At 50.4% G+C, this 14,036-nt stretch overlaps 6 protein-coding genes and 1 non-coding gene across 7 annotated transcripts; 1 reads left to right on the top strand and 6 right to left on the bottom strand.

Moving 5' to 3' along the window:
- Positions 1 to 916: 916 nt before the first annotated feature.
- PV05_11712 (uncharacterized protein) lies at positions 917 to 3,207 on the bottom strand (the record flags this gene model as incomplete). The annotated part of the gene is made up of 1 exon (XM_013455221.1): positions 917 to 3,207. One exon carries the CDS (start codon positions 3,205 to 3,207, stop codon positions 1,279 to 1,281), a length of 1,929 nt encoding a protein of 642 aa, XP_013310675.1. The 3' UTR covers positions 917 to 1,278.
- Positions 3,208 to 3,966: 759 nt separating this feature from the next.
- On the bottom strand, positions 3,967 to 4,845 carry PV05_11711 (uncharacterized protein; the record flags this gene model as incomplete). The annotated part of the gene is made up of 2 exons (XM_013455220.1): positions 3,967 to 4,695; positions 4,744 to 4,845. 2 exons carry the CDS (start codon positions 4,843 to 4,845, stop codon positions 3,967 to 3,969), a joined length of 831 nt encoding a protein of 276 aa, XP_013310674.1.
- Positions 4,846 to 5,225: 380 nt separating this feature from the next.
- PV05_11710 lies at positions 5,226 to 5,341 on the bottom strand. The gene has a single exon (XR_001230709.1). It is a non-coding gene; the product is annotated as a 5S ribosomal RNA (ribosomal RNA).
- Positions 5,342 to 6,007: 666 nt separating this feature from the next.
- PV05_11709 (uncharacterized protein) lies at positions 6,008 to 6,772 on the bottom strand (the record flags this gene model as incomplete). Its single annotated transcript, XM_013455219.1, has 1 exon — positions 6,008 to 6,772. The coding sequence occupies one exon, from the start codon at positions 6,770 to 6,772 to the stop codon at positions 6,008 to 6,010; it is 765 nt and encodes a 254-aa protein (XP_013310673.1).
- A 38-nt stretch (positions 6,773 to 6,810) lies between these two features.
- On the bottom strand, positions 6,811 to 7,224 carry PV05_11708 (uncharacterized protein; the record flags this gene model as incomplete). The annotated part of the gene is made up of 1 exon (XM_013455218.1): positions 6,811 to 7,224. The coding sequence occupies one exon, from the start codon at positions 7,222 to 7,224 to the stop codon at positions 6,811 to 6,813; it is 414 nt and encodes a 137-aa protein (XP_013310672.1).
- Positions 7,225 to 7,989: 765 nt separating this feature from the next.
- Positions 7,990 to 11,849, top strand: PV05_11707 (uncharacterized protein). The gene is made up of 4 exons (XM_013455217.1): positions 7,990 to 9,420; positions 9,468 to 9,922; positions 9,989 to 10,225; positions 10,289 to 11,849. The coding sequence occupies exons 1-4, from the start codon at positions 8,080 to 8,082 to the stop codon at positions 11,526 to 11,528; spliced, it is 3,273 nt and encodes a 1,090-aa protein (XP_013310671.1). The 5' UTR covers positions 7,990 to 8,079; the 3' UTR covers positions 11,529 to 11,849.
- Positions 11,725 to 13,508, bottom strand: PV05_11706 (uncharacterized protein). Its single transcript, XM_013455216.1, has 3 exons — positions 13,065 to 13,508; positions 12,788 to 12,851; positions 11,725 to 12,703 (listed from the first exon to the last, which is right to left on the bottom strand). Exons 1-3 carry the CDS (start codon positions 13,140 to 13,142, stop codon positions 12,093 to 12,095), a joined length of 753 nt encoding a protein of 250 aa, XP_013310670.1. The 5' UTR covers positions 13,143 to 13,508; the 3' UTR covers positions 11,725 to 12,092.
- Positions 13,509 to 14,036: the final 528 nt, after the last annotated feature.

Here is a 14,036-nt window from a genome sequence, read left to right as displayed (position 1 = left end):
GGTTTCGCAGCAGGTATGAGCTGTACCGACATATCGAGAATTATCACACAGCAGTTCGGAAGGTATGGGTCTGCAAGGACGCCACGGGATCTTTCCTCTCTGGCTGCAAGGCCTGCACGACAAAGCGGAAATACAATAGCGACTACAACGCCGCCGCTCATCTTCGACGAGTACATTTCAAACCAAGGACAACTTACACAGGTCGACTTTGCGGACGAGGTGGCGGAAGTGATCCTCCTATGAAAGTCTTGAGGCAATGGATGGAGGAGGTGCGTGTGCGGCGATGACTTATGATGATTGATGGATTTAGCGGTTGCTACATGAGCGGACTACTTGTCAGAATTAGCGGAGGGTTTAACAGAATACACCATATTCATCTAACTATAATGTTGACCTACCTGGTACTCTAGCCATTTGTCAATGATGAGGGGCCCATCATCTATGCCCGGTTTTAGTGGAAAGGCTCCGAGGTTCTACTTGTTTAGCAAGGCGACAGGTGTCAACACATATCCGTGATTTCACGATGGATTACAAAATTGATATACCGTCCACTTACTGGGAATGTAATCTTCCTTCACGTATTCCACTTTTTTTCGTTGTCTTGTCGTATCTTTCAGTTCTTCTGAAGTGATAATGCCCTGATCTCTAGGGTCGGCCCCGCTCGAGCGACGCTGCAAGTCACCGCACAGTTGCGAATTCTTTTGAAGCTCTACGGGTCTCAACTTTCGACTTTCTTCGTCCCTTGTTTGAGGACATAAGTAAGGCTGAATTCGAAGGAGTCTGACCACAATGACTCTTTTGCGCGAGAACGACGAAATGTTCAATTATAGTTACCACGTCTGTTCACACATCGAGAAACTCGAAAGGACCGCTACTTTGAAGAAGAAAAAAAGACGAGCTGGGTTAGAATAAGATATCGCATTTCGAAGTTTTTCTTTTCATTTATCCCCCAGTGCTAAAGTACAATTTCAGCTTGGTAATCGCATTGATGTGGATCACTTGTTTTTCGTTGTCGCATAATCTCATAGCAGCAAAAGCTTGGGTCACATCAATCAGGATTCTTTGAATCAAACAGTGTGGAAAATCAACTCATAACATCGTCCACCAGCACATCAAGAAAGCTCAAAATGAAACCCATCTTTGGAAAATGGTCGAAAAGCGAGGCTGATGATATGCCAAAGAGACTCTTGCCTGTGGCCGATGAACATGCCTGATATGGTTGCAGTCACAACCGGCATAATATCCAGGAATGTCGATCCGCCTCCAGCGTAGGTCGACTTAGGCAAGACCAAAATCGACATAGGCCGATTTGTGAGCGTATCCAGACTCTGCACTGGCGGCATCCTTGCCAGTATGTTCGGTCCAAGTGATCAAGACCTTCCAACCGCCGTTGGTGATATCGTCATCGCCGAAATATCCAGCATGAATGCCACCGGCATAAATGTAACCTTCTGCAGGGGAGTCGATCTTCGTAAGGACTTTCTCGTCCGACCACTGGCTTGTCACAATACGATCGTACTCGTCATTCTGATCAACATCCAGGTCGAGTGGTAGGTGTCGATAATAAAAGGTATTGTCGGCGAGAGTATTGAGGTAAACCATGACAAAGCTGCGTAAAGCCGGGACGTAGACCAGGTCCAGGTCCTGGATGGGGATATCGATCATGGTCGCATTTGAGCTTGATGACGGCATATCATTCGACCAGGACTTGCCGTCCCAGTAAGTGTAAGTGGATAGGTCGGTGAAGCTATTTGGCGTAGTGCGTGCAACAAGAACGCCGTGATCGGTCTGACCGAAGAGGTAGATGTTACCACTATTGCCGCCAACACCGGATGTCCCCCAAGAACGAATGCCGCCCAGGGTTCCATACGTAACCTGGTCTTGCTGGTAAATCTGCTTTGCCACGCGTTGTGCGGTTGGGCCATATTTCTCATCAACCGATACGAGGAGAATGCAGTTGCCAAGGTCGTGGAATACAGCAGATTGAGTACTCATATCGACAACATCATACACCAATGCTGGATACAGTAAAGCGTGTGAGGCGTTGAGGGGAATCAATGAAGATTCTGGCCAGACGGCATAGCGGTAGCCGTCCCCAGAGAGAGCAATGTTGAACGATTCCTCTCCGGTTGTCATGGGAGCAAAACCTCGCATTCTGCCAACATCGTCTTGCCATTCGCCGAGATTGTCAACCAGATCAAGTGGCTGACCCAAGAGTGCCTTCATACCGTCATCGGTTGCCACAGAGCTAGAGACGAATCCAACCATTTGGCTTGACGTCCCGTCAATCTGGAAACTGGCAGTGTCGCAGAAGACGAAGATGTGTGTCGAGTTGATTGTGCCTCCTTTCCCTCCATCTCTTGACATATGTGGTACTACCTTCATATTTGCAGTATCGAGGTTCAAAGGTATATCTTCATCACACCAGACGCCAGTATCACCTGCGACCGGATATTTTGTGATCAAGTCGGTATTGATACCCGGAACGAGGATGCCACTTGCAAGTTTCTCTGGGGTTGCAGGAACATGGCTGACGTATTGAGTGGTAGGCTTGTTGGTAGAACTTCCGAGAATTCTGACTTCTTTAACAACAAGGTTCGAGGATGAGCTTGCATGCTTGGAGCGAGGTGTAGGGTCGGATTTGAGTGCTGTTGTACAAGTCGAAGTAGGCGTGGCAGCAGTTGCACCGACCAAGTGGATAGTTGCTGGAAGGGGGTTGTTCAAGGATGATTTGAGATAGCAATCATCTGCATCCTTGATACGCTCGGGGGCAAACACAAACCCAGCACAGCGACTTCCAGGGACATTCTTGTGATTGCACGTCTCACATTGTGCCAAACAGTCATCGAATGAGCCAGCCAGAATGAATGGGTAGATGTTTTGATCAGGGAAGTCAATGTCGCAGATCAAGGTATAGTTGTCTCCATTGTCAATGAAAGTGGTGCTATTCGCAGCATAGCATGATAGGTGTTCTGGTGGTGGAAGAGCAGTGGCGCAGTTGCTATTGACGCAAGGAGAAACCGGACTGGCGACGACGATGTCTTTGGCCGGAACAGGGTTCTTGATGGTAGGGGTTGGGAGTTCTCTTCCTGCCAGAGCAGGATGGAAGTGATGATGACCGTGGGGATGACTTGTCGACAAGTGAAAGAGCGAAAGAAAGACGCATAGCAACAGCATGACGCTGAAGGGAGAGCTATAGGGCGCCATATTCCACTGTGATATGGATTAGTTGTGATCGTAATTTCACTTTTTGAGTAGAATTTACCTGGAAATTCACAGCAGAGACAGTGTCGCGCTCAGCGCTCAACGAAGAGATGTAGGGAGTTAAGGAAAGTCGTGAAGGAACGAGTGTGTAGGCTTGAACGTGCGCTGCGTCTGAAGGAACGATGTTTGAATCTTTGGAACGAGTGTGACTGATGTGAGTGGAAAAGAACGAGCACAGCCGAGTTCACTGTACGCGCGACCTGTGTTGATAGGGAGCGGCAGAATCACCATGAACGGATGTCGTCTCCGAGCCAACCTCGGGGTGCCGAAAGAGTTGCATGCAGTGAAGTTATACCATGAGCAAGAAGTATGATGTTGGGTAAGTCCGATGAATGGGAATTTACAAGTTGAGAGCCGCTCTGAGACGTCCAAATGCTCATAATACCTACTCATCATACATGGATCTTTCTCTCTTATGCCACTCCTTCCTATCATGAAGTACTTGGTGTATTCCCCAAGTCATGTCGCTCATTTCAATCCTTGACCAATAGCGGACGGATTTCTCGTCGTGGTACAAGGCCAATCTTTGGAAGTAGTTGGCGTTTCGAATGCTGTTGGACAGGTACTCATGCACACGGACTATGTTTTCCAGCCATACGGCCGTGGTTGTCTCTTGCAGCTTCCTCGAGCAAGGCGCAAGACACTGTGCTGCTTGTGTGACAGCTGAAAGCTGGACCCTTTGCCCGGAGCAAACAACGTTGATCATTCAGCCTTCTTGGCCAACTCTCGCACCTTTGGCGACGTAGTAGCGTTCTTTTCCAGATCAGCGGCCCACAGCGCTGCACCAACAGTGTTGGTGAATGCAAAGATGAGGTTGGCAAACGGTATCATCTCTAGGACGAAAGCCGCAACACCAAATGACGTATAGCCTCCTCGATGCTCCTCAATGTGAACCTCCCGTTGTCTGTTTGACCACTCTTTGAGTTGGAAATACCTGGTATGTGCAGCTGGACCTGCTCGCTTTCCTTGCAAGAGGATGAAGATGACCGTTCCAACCACAGGGATGAAGTTGAGCGGCAGGTACAGCAGATATCTGACAATTGCGTTTGGTGTAAACTTGGCAAACGGCTTTTTGATCAATTTCCCCAGCCGAGCAACATTGTCACCGCTTGCCGAGATTTGTCTGCCTCCTTCAACCAGATTGGTGCAATCACGAGAGAGTAGTGTGCCGTCAAAGGTGTCGATGATGGCCTCTTCGATGAGGAATGTGCGCGAAAGGAGGTTGATTAAGGTCGAGCTCTCGCTGAGAGTCAAGAGGGCGGCGGAGATAGCAGCGACTGGCCCAGATGTGAAAGCCATGACGGCGGCTTGTGGGACGTATGCAACGAGGAACATGAACGTAGTAACTCCAATGCTGAGGGTAATGGTTGGCGCCAGTCTGGAGATCAATGGTCGCCAAAGGTCCTTGTGCGAGACGAAGTAGAAGATGCCCTACAGCCTGTTAGAGACTGCGAGGCTTTCAGACCCAAGATTGCATACCTTGAAGGGGTACAAGTAGGCACGAGACTGAACGGCCTCTTTTGTCATGACTCTGACTCGCTCAGCTTCCTCGGCCGCAACTTGTTTCACTCTTTCACTCATCTTGGCGGTTGGAACTGAGGTGGCACGCTTCGAGCTGAATTGAGTATCTGCTGCAGGGGTATCAGAGGGAAAGGGTATGAGAGGAAGAGAAAGGTGAAGCTCAGTCCTAAAAATTCATCATTCATATGCCGTCGGAGGGTGCAGCCGCTGAATGAAAAAGAAGTGGTTAGACGGGTGACGTCACAAATGTACTGCGTAGCGAGGTAGTGACATCGAAATTAGGTAAGCCTACTCCGCCAATTACAAGGGTCAGGCAACCTGCTAGGCATCTGCGACCATGAGGCCGCATAATCTCACCTCGCCTAAAAAAAATATACAAAAAGCCATCAGAACCTCTCCTTTAGCCAATTCAGCATCAATTCTTGATATAAAAAGACAAAAACAATCAACAATGAGGATTCGCTGCTCGTCACCGACGCAACTACTAACTCATCGGCATGCGGCTTAAGTACGGCTGAGCGGACGGGAAGCCCTGTATTACGCATCCTATGGTCGATTGTGGAAGCTATCCCAGCACTAAAATATATATCTCTACAGCTTTCATCATGATCAGCTTAACCACATCTGACCCTAGCTACCTACCGTGCTAACAGTACCTAGATTGCTCGAGAATGAAAATCCTGTTCGCCAGATGCGGCTCGGTACTGGCGAGTGGGCAAGGCTGCTTTAACATGATCTCTGACTGGCATCCTGAGCAGATGAGGGGAGCTCACTAGCACAATCTACTTACTTTGGTCTCCAGAGATCGGCTACAACTTGCTCTCAGCTAAGCTCCTGTTCCGGCTCAGCCTCAACAGCACCCCAGTGTCTACCGTTTTGAGTCGAGAATAGTATGAAGCCGAATAACTTATTCTCAATCATTGACAGACGATCGAGCAACCCTTACTACCTTTCAACGTGCCAGCTGGTCCTGTTGCTTGCCAATGATGGTCGCTACTACTACTAACAACGACGTGTGACCCGGTGTATCAACTCCACACTCGTGCTCCCTCATATGCCTTTTCCTAGTCAGATCGACCCAGTTTGAACAAGGCAACCATCTCGTCATTCGTCCTTACCTTGCCCACACCTCAAAATATTCCCCGCCCTGGCTTTGCACAATTGATGTGCGTTGATGCTATCGTGCATCGGCTACTGTATCCGTTTGGGATGCTCGCCTACTTCACGATACGAAGAACTTCTTGAGCCTCCCAGTCATGCTACTCCGGGCCCGCAGAGCTTCGGCCAACTCTCTTCCCTCGGCCGCTGCAAAAATGTGTTCGACTGCATCTGCCAGGTCCTGGGGCGCAACGTTGAACCGGTACTTCTTTCCTGCAGCAGCCCTCTCCTGCCATTGTGGCGGATGCCGAGGATCTCTCCCAGTGGACCACGCCCCATTCTCGATGAACAAACCTGTTATGCGGGTCCAGGGTCCTCCACGGAGGCGCGCAGGACCGTCCCTCTTAACCAATGCGTACGCCTCCTGCAGATATTCCTCCCAGATCGTCAATTCATCCTTCTTAAGATTGGGATTCGCACCTTTCGCGAATAACGCTGCGAACAATTTGTCTGCAGGCTTTGCGGGGTTTATCAATATTATGGACGGCAAGCACTCCCGCAGTAGAAAGGTGCGCTCTGTACTGTGGTCCGAATCCAGCACAGGGTGAGCGCAATATAATTTGTTCACGTCGAATATTGAAGAGCTGATCTTGGACGTTGAGTAATGCACCAAGCCGTATGGTATGATGACCCTCAGGATCGATCCAACAGACCCGTATCGCTCCTGCTCCCGTGGGTCTTTGAGCAGGAGGCTATGAGCAAGCTCAAAGAAAAGTTCGGTAAGGCCGATATGTGCAGGACCTGTGGAGCATTCGAGCCTTTCAGCGTATATGAAATATTGTGCGGCCAAATGTGATAAACCTGGTTCCTCGGGTCCGATGATCTTCATTTGAGTAAGTACAGACCGACAGAGAAACAGAAACGGATTCAAGGAGCCAGAAGAGTATTGCTGAAGGATTTGTTTGATGTCTTTGGATAAGAGGAAGTCTCGAACCGTTCGATGAAGGTAGTCCACGACTTGATCTCAGGTTCAGCTGTGAATGTGGAAAGGGCGTCCTGGAACTCCTTCGAAATTTCCTGGCACTCGGCCGTGATCTCTTGAAGTGCCTCTTCGGCACGTGTTAAACTTGTTCGGCTGGACAGCGATTGTAGGGAGCTGTCGATGCCTTCTCGCAGCTGCTGAAGTCGCCCTGTTGCAATATGGAATTCGTCATGTTCGATGACTCTACCAGTGGCGCTCTTATGGAGCTCATGGCCCTTAGCGAGCACTTGAATGCCGAAATCTATGAAGCTTATAATATTGGAAGCGATGCCGAGAGCGGTGAGTGGATCGATGACCATTTTGAGATTCGCTAACTACTAGTAAGCATGATTAAAGATTGTTGTCCTCTGGACCGAGCTGATGAGGCTGCAGTAAGAATCTGGACGCTTTTCAGCTTGGCACTAAACTGGAAGAGAACAAGCTTACATGTAGGAAGCCTGAAGGTGCTCAACGCGGTATTCCTCATGAGCATTAGTGTTTCCGTACGTCTCACAACTCACCATCGGCGACGCGGCGGGCAGGGTCCTCGGTCAACAAAGGCCGCGCATAATTTTGCGTGCTAGCCTTTATTGACGGACGCGCTGATTACGGTCCGGTGCCGCTGCACAGCACATATCAAATTGGCAGGCACGGGCAGGACGAGGCCAGGCAATTACAGGACAGGCATCACGAGAAGATCGAGGAGGGGATGCCAAAAGCCAGGGCAGGCCCCCATGTTGAGGCTGCGTCGGACCACTGCTTTCGATGCGGAGGTTTTATCGAAAAGAGAGTACGAAAAGAAAGTCGTTGTGCACGAGTCTCCGTGGCTTCTTGACTCATGATGTCCGTCACTTACGAGTACTACCTATGCAATGTTGATCAGCTCACTTCCACAACATTACCTAGGCACGTTACGGAGTAGGCTAATAGGCTATGCTCCCCTGCTTGTGTCAACAACGCGGGTCGTGTCGGCGCGTCGCGTACCCGCCGCGCCTCAAACCTCGAACGTCAAACGTCACTGATCACTAGGTGCCCACTGCACCGGAGTGCTTCGTACTTTTTATTAACCTACTCTCTTGTGAGCATTTTGGCTGGAGCACCACGTCGAGTTCCACCATCTCTATGTCACTTTATTTATGGAGAAGACGAGTATGATGCAGATCAGGGTCTGAATCATGTGGAGGAAAGCCAGGATTTCCGGCTACCCCTGGCGCTGGCAGCAAGGAGAGAACTTCGAGGTCAGCGAAGAGAGTGAGGGCTCTCCAAGTACTAGTAGCTACTCGATATTAGAGCCCCTCGTACCCGGAGAGTACATCGGAAACCTTCCACGGGAATCTCGAGAGGCAATACACATGAAACGGAAGTTGTCAAAGTTCTTGGATTTCAACCACAACAACACCTCTGGCGAGTACGTTCGTCATTCAGTCACCGAAGTCCCTGTGAACCCCGGACTGCAAATTCAAGACTATGGACTCGTCGGTCTTCCCATCACCGACAAGATGGCTACCTCTCTTCTCCAATATCATCGGGCTCTGAACAAAACGTCTGACGGCGATCTGGCGGTCTTCGGCGAGCGTGACATAGATTTCATCAACAACCAATGGACGTCGGCCTCGGAAAGCGCTCTGACGACATTTACGGAAGTGCTGTACCCAGGGTCCGAGATAACTACTCTTGTCAACCCTCGATTCCTCTTGTGTACTAGCGACAGCGACCTCGATACAGCATCCAGTAGATTTAGGTCACCTGACGTGCTGGGCACGTGCATGTTCACACTGCCTTCGGTCCACCAGGGATACAGAATCGAGCTCACCAATGAGACAGGGCGAGAAACGCTTTCCTCTGGTGCCAGAGATTGCTTCTCAAGCTTGGGGGTTGCGTGGCTGCGAGACACGAAAGCCAGACTATCTGGTCTAGCGCGGGGATGTTTTGCCGCTTTGATTTACGACATTGACAATACCTACCGCCGCCGCGATCAATCGTCGACCGCACGACAAATCCACAAGCGTACAATGAGGCTCCGAGGACTCGTGGCAGAGTGGTTTGAAGCACCGACTGATATAATTGGTACTGCGACCAGCTTGGCGTACAGGCTACCAAATCTCTATAACAACGAGGAGCAGCTTACCATAGGAAAGTTGGACCCTTGTGACCGCGCTTTGATCAGGATTTTGGACAAGGCCTGCGATGGCACTCCTTACACCATTTGCTTGGCCAGTATGACAAGGACAATCACTGAAGACGTGTGCGGCGACCCGGAAAATAAAGTCGAATGCCCTTCAAAAGGTATTGATTACTTCGCAATTGACTCTACCCGATTGGTCATGGTTTCGGATCTCCAAGGACATGTTATAGCAAAGAATGCTGAATTCGACAAGACCTGGCTCGTTCAGGACGACGTCTACGAGAAGGATCGCGAACCAAACCTTGATGACGACGAAAGGGATGAAAACGACCCGGACCATTCAGAGGAAGAGTTCGAGGAAGGCCCCCGGCGCCACCAGTATGATGACACGGTATGCTTCACGAAAGCGCAAGAAAGAAGCCTTGTTAACTATTTTAGGTTGTCCTGATCTTGACGCAAAAAGATCTTGTGAATTTGCTTGTTTGTCATGGACTATCTTCTGAGGCTGAGCGAGCTAAAAGCATCCAAGAAGCCCACAAGAGGTGCAAAAATGAACCCGACGATCGGGCGAAATCGCTTTTCCTACAAGCACTTTGCAGACGGATGCTTGACAAGGTAGAAGAGGAAATGGAAAAGGAAAAGAAGAGGGCGCATTCTGACTACAGGATTTCCAACTCCTTTTACAACCCGATTATAGCAGCTGGTGCGGCCCAGAAGCCAAAACAGGACGTTCTTTTCCATATCATCGATGCCATCGCGGAGCAACCCAAAGAAGCTACAATAGTAGAGATCTTGCGGAAGGCCATCGAAATGTTGGAGATCACGCAAGAGGAAGATCTCGACAAGATCATTGGCATCCTGACGGTCATCGATTTCGAGCCGATTGCTTACAGGTGAGGATTTTCCTTCTTTCGCTCACCAATTACATTTGATCATGCACTCCTCTAATTGGCAAGCAGCCTAAATCAGCCGTTCAGACGCATACTTCAGCTGAAGGATCGACATGAGCGCATCCAGGCCCTTGAACGTCGATGCCTGCAGTCGGTGCCTTCAGCACACCCGCAACTGAGAGACTGGGCTGCAGAGCACCTAGCAGAGTTCTACTGCTTACGCTCTCAGAGCGATATCAATGTCGTAGTCGATGCACAGCTGCTTGCTCAATTGGCGCTGTCATACCGAAACAGCTTCATGGATGTGTAAGGGTCGCCCCCAGCCCCTAAAAAATATTCTCTTTTGACTTATCGTTTCCTGTTCCACAGGTTCCTGGCACCAGGAATTGGCATCGATTGTTGTGAAGCACTGTTACGCGGTTTATTACGGATTCAAAAGAGTGACGCCGACGCCGACGCCTTCGTAAAGGCTCAAATTCCTGCCATAGTCCAGACTCTCATCACGCTGCTGAAGTCGGGAGAGATCTGCGTCCGCACTCCTATCGCCAAGTTGATCGTGGACGCCAGCACCCTTGACACCGGCCTCTGCAACGCTCTAGTCAGTGCGATGCTGGACTCACCTGCCATGAGAAGCAGGCAAGGAGGTACTAGTCCTACAAGTATCCCGGCTGTGTTCGAAAACCAGCTGCAAGACATCATCGAGTTGCAAGCTGCGGGCATACCACCCGATCACAGATCGATAATTGCCGGTCTTCTCGAGTCCTTGGCCACAAACTTCTACGTTTTCCAAGTCGGTCGGCCTCCCCAGAAATATCCCAACCTGCAACGGATGCCCTGCCTGTGCTTATGGCATTCGCCGCAAGGACAAGAAGTCAATCGATTCCTCCAAGATCCCAAAGCGGGGGAGTTCATCAGCGTCGCGTGGGATTCGAGGACGCGTGACGATATCATGCGGCTGTTACAATCGGAAGACCGAGACCTGACAGTGCGTATTGACAAGGTCCGCCCCAGAAGTTACGGTACGTACCAAATGCATCTACGAAAGGTCGACCGTGTCTGGGAGAAAGCCTGGGACACATGGTGCGGCAGGCGCAGCCAATACCTAGGTATGCTTAATCAACTGGTCAGTCAGAGCTTTCTACAAGGCGACCGGCACCAGTTCTTGAGGATAGAAGACTTGCAGATCATGGAGAGCCGCGTTCTACCTCAGGATGGTCCGCTTTACCCCAACAAATACTTCATTTGGTCCTTGTCACCAACGACAACACCGGCCGAGCTCACCGCCATGATCGAGAAGCAAGGGGGCAGAGTCGTCTCGATCGAAGAAATCGATGGTCCTGACGTGATAGGCATCAACGCCAGCTCAGCAGCACCACTCAACTTCGCGGGGAGTCCGCTTCGTTACTGGCAGCCGAGGATTGTCTCCGAAGACGAAATGCTCCGCGTGCTTCGAGAGTGTCAAGAAAAGGCCTCGACTGTCGATGGAAAGCGCAAAGTCGACAATATGGATCACGACCCTCTCACCGAGGACGCCAACTCTGATGGCCCAAATAAGCGGCGTAAGACACACGACGACGGAGTCGAGATAATCGACCTAGTCGATGACTGAGTATTGCTGGCGCCTTCACTACGATGACGGAGCATTCCTGATGTCTCTGCGGGCGCCTTTTGAAGAGTGGGAAAATTGATGATAACCTGGAAAATTGTAAAGATAGGATACCCTTTCCTGGCGCATTTTTATATCGATGTTTTCCTTGTCTGATGTATATTCTGGGTCGGGTCCCCTACACGGTGGCACGAGGGTGGTTCTGGCGTTATAGGGCCGGAGAAAACAAGGACCATTCTGAATCTTGATCTTGATCATCTTATGTCTGCGATCTGCTACCAACGCAATCAAAAGAACACGTCTGAAGCACGCGAGATATTCAACTGAAACATCAAACGCAATTCAATATTCGCTAGACCCGGACTCCGTTTCAATTACTGACTCCCACACGGTCAACAAGGCCTTCGCACGCTTCACTGTCTTCCCCCTGCTCTCTCAGCAGGTACTTCTCATCTACTTCGTGCTCGGAAATTCGAGAAGAGCTTAACCAATCAGTTCTCCGGTCGAGTGAAACCATGAAAACTTTCGCAATTGCTCATCGACCACCTCATACCCCTCCCAGCTGGACTAACAAGCACAATCATTGCTCTTCTGTTTGGCGCGATCCGCGAGATTGACCCTGGCTTCGTCTGCACGGTTTGCCGCACCCGACAAAGCGGCCTGAGTACCGCCACCACTGGCTCCTCGGGTGCCCTTCAACGACGTCTCTGGAATAGCATTGGCGATTGCGGAAAATACCTCGGCGACATTTGTGCCCGTCTTAGCCGATGTCTCGAAGAAGAGCAGACTCTCCTCCTCAGCGTAAGATTTCGCTTCCCTTGTCGAGATTTTTCGTGCGTCTCCGTCGTCCGTGGGCTCGGCTTCTATGTTCTCTCCACCGTCTTCATTCGCCGCCGGCGCAGCCTCGGTGTCGCCTGACGATTCGGCGCACAAATCGAGCTTGTTACCAACCAGTGCAATCACAATACCAGGTGAAGCTTGTCTCTGTAGTTCCGCAACCCAGTGTTTGGCCTTTGTCAATGAGGTGGGCTTGGTAAGATCGTAGACGACGAGGGCGGCTTGAGCGTTGCGATAGTACATGGGTGCCAGAGAGGCGAAGCGTTCTTGGCCAGCGGTATCCCATATCTCGAACTTGATGATCCGGTTGGGCAGGGAGATCTTTTGGGTCAGGAAAGCGGCTAGTGTATGTTAGTATGGCTTGTTTGGTGGTGTCTGGGTGGAGGGTACGAGGGCGCAATGGGGACACATGGGACGATACTCACCTCCGATTGTTGGCTCCTTGTTCTCTTGAAAGTCATTGTTGACGAACCGTAAGACTAGGGATGACTGCTCGACGTGTCAGCGACGATCTTTCTCCTCAATGCAAATGTGTCTTGGATAGTCCATCTCCTTCGATCAACCTGAGGATAAGGTGTCGCAATCTCAACCATGAGACCACCTGAACCCCGTAACTATCATCATGAAAAACGTCAAGGTGCGGCGTGGCGCCGAGGAAAATGGGACCTCTTGGGATCAAGGTAGCAGGTACGCGCAACCCACCTTTCCAACGGCTGCTTCCCCGAGCAACACAAGCTTTACGCTGCTGCTGGGTTTGGGTGCAGATGATGTGTCGGCCATTGATTGTAGTGGTATACCTCGGAAGTTTTAAAGTACGCGAGATCGGCTCTGGAGGGTGACTTGAGCAGTCGGGATTCAACTGCTGACGAGTCTGATGTTTGCTTTTTCGTACTATGCTAAGTCGGGGTTCGGAAGGTAGAGGATGGGACGTCGGTGAATTGGGGATGCGACCAATCGATACGCTGCCGGTGATGAAGCAGGGATTGATGGAGGGCGAGAGATTGTGCGGATATTTTCAACACCAATTTGACGGTCGAGGCCTTTGTGAAGGAAATGGGCTGAGGTGGTTTGATGGTATGGTCTGAATGGAGGATGAGGTGCAGATGGTGGTTGGTTGCGCAAGAGACTGTGCAGCGCAGTGACGAACGCCAACCACCTGCACCACTCGAAATAGAATAGCGTATCATCATCATCAGTACGACTTTTGTATTTTATTTCTCCGACGCACCTTTTCCTCGTCCACAGCAGCTATTCTACGCCTGATCCATACTGGCCTTTCGTGTGCAACCCTTACCGAGCAGAGCCTCGTGCTACACTCAACGTCGTTGCGGCCCTGCTTCAATGTCACGAACATCACAAAGATACCGAGGGAGTAACAAAATTCTTTTTTGCGCATTGGATGCTGATATTATTCAACCTTCATACTAAGTCACACAGCAAACGAGCCATTCCTCCACTTGCATTTGCATCGTTTGATGACTCACGAGACGCTTCGAACCCGCTTCTTCATCCCGGGGTCCGTTCCACTACGCGTCGTTGCGTCCGGGCAGACAATGTTTCTGACGGCGACCCCGCCAATGTCAGATGTCCCGCTCGTTCACGCATCCCAATACCAGAAGATAACTCCCAAAAGAAATGTGACCTGCGTCATACAGTCTATTCGAAAAACATCCT

Source organism: Exophiala xenobiotica (assembly GCF_000835505.1).
Source record: "Exophiala xenobiotica strain CBS 118157 unplaced genomic scaffold supercont1.7, whole genome shotgun sequence".
NCBI lineage: Eukaryota > Fungi > Ascomycota > Eurotiomycetes > Chaetothyriales > Herpotrichiellaceae > Exophiala > Exophiala xenobiotica.
The sequence above is the reverse complement of the archived record's forward strand: the minus strand, read 5'-3'. Positions and strand labels throughout refer to the sequence as shown.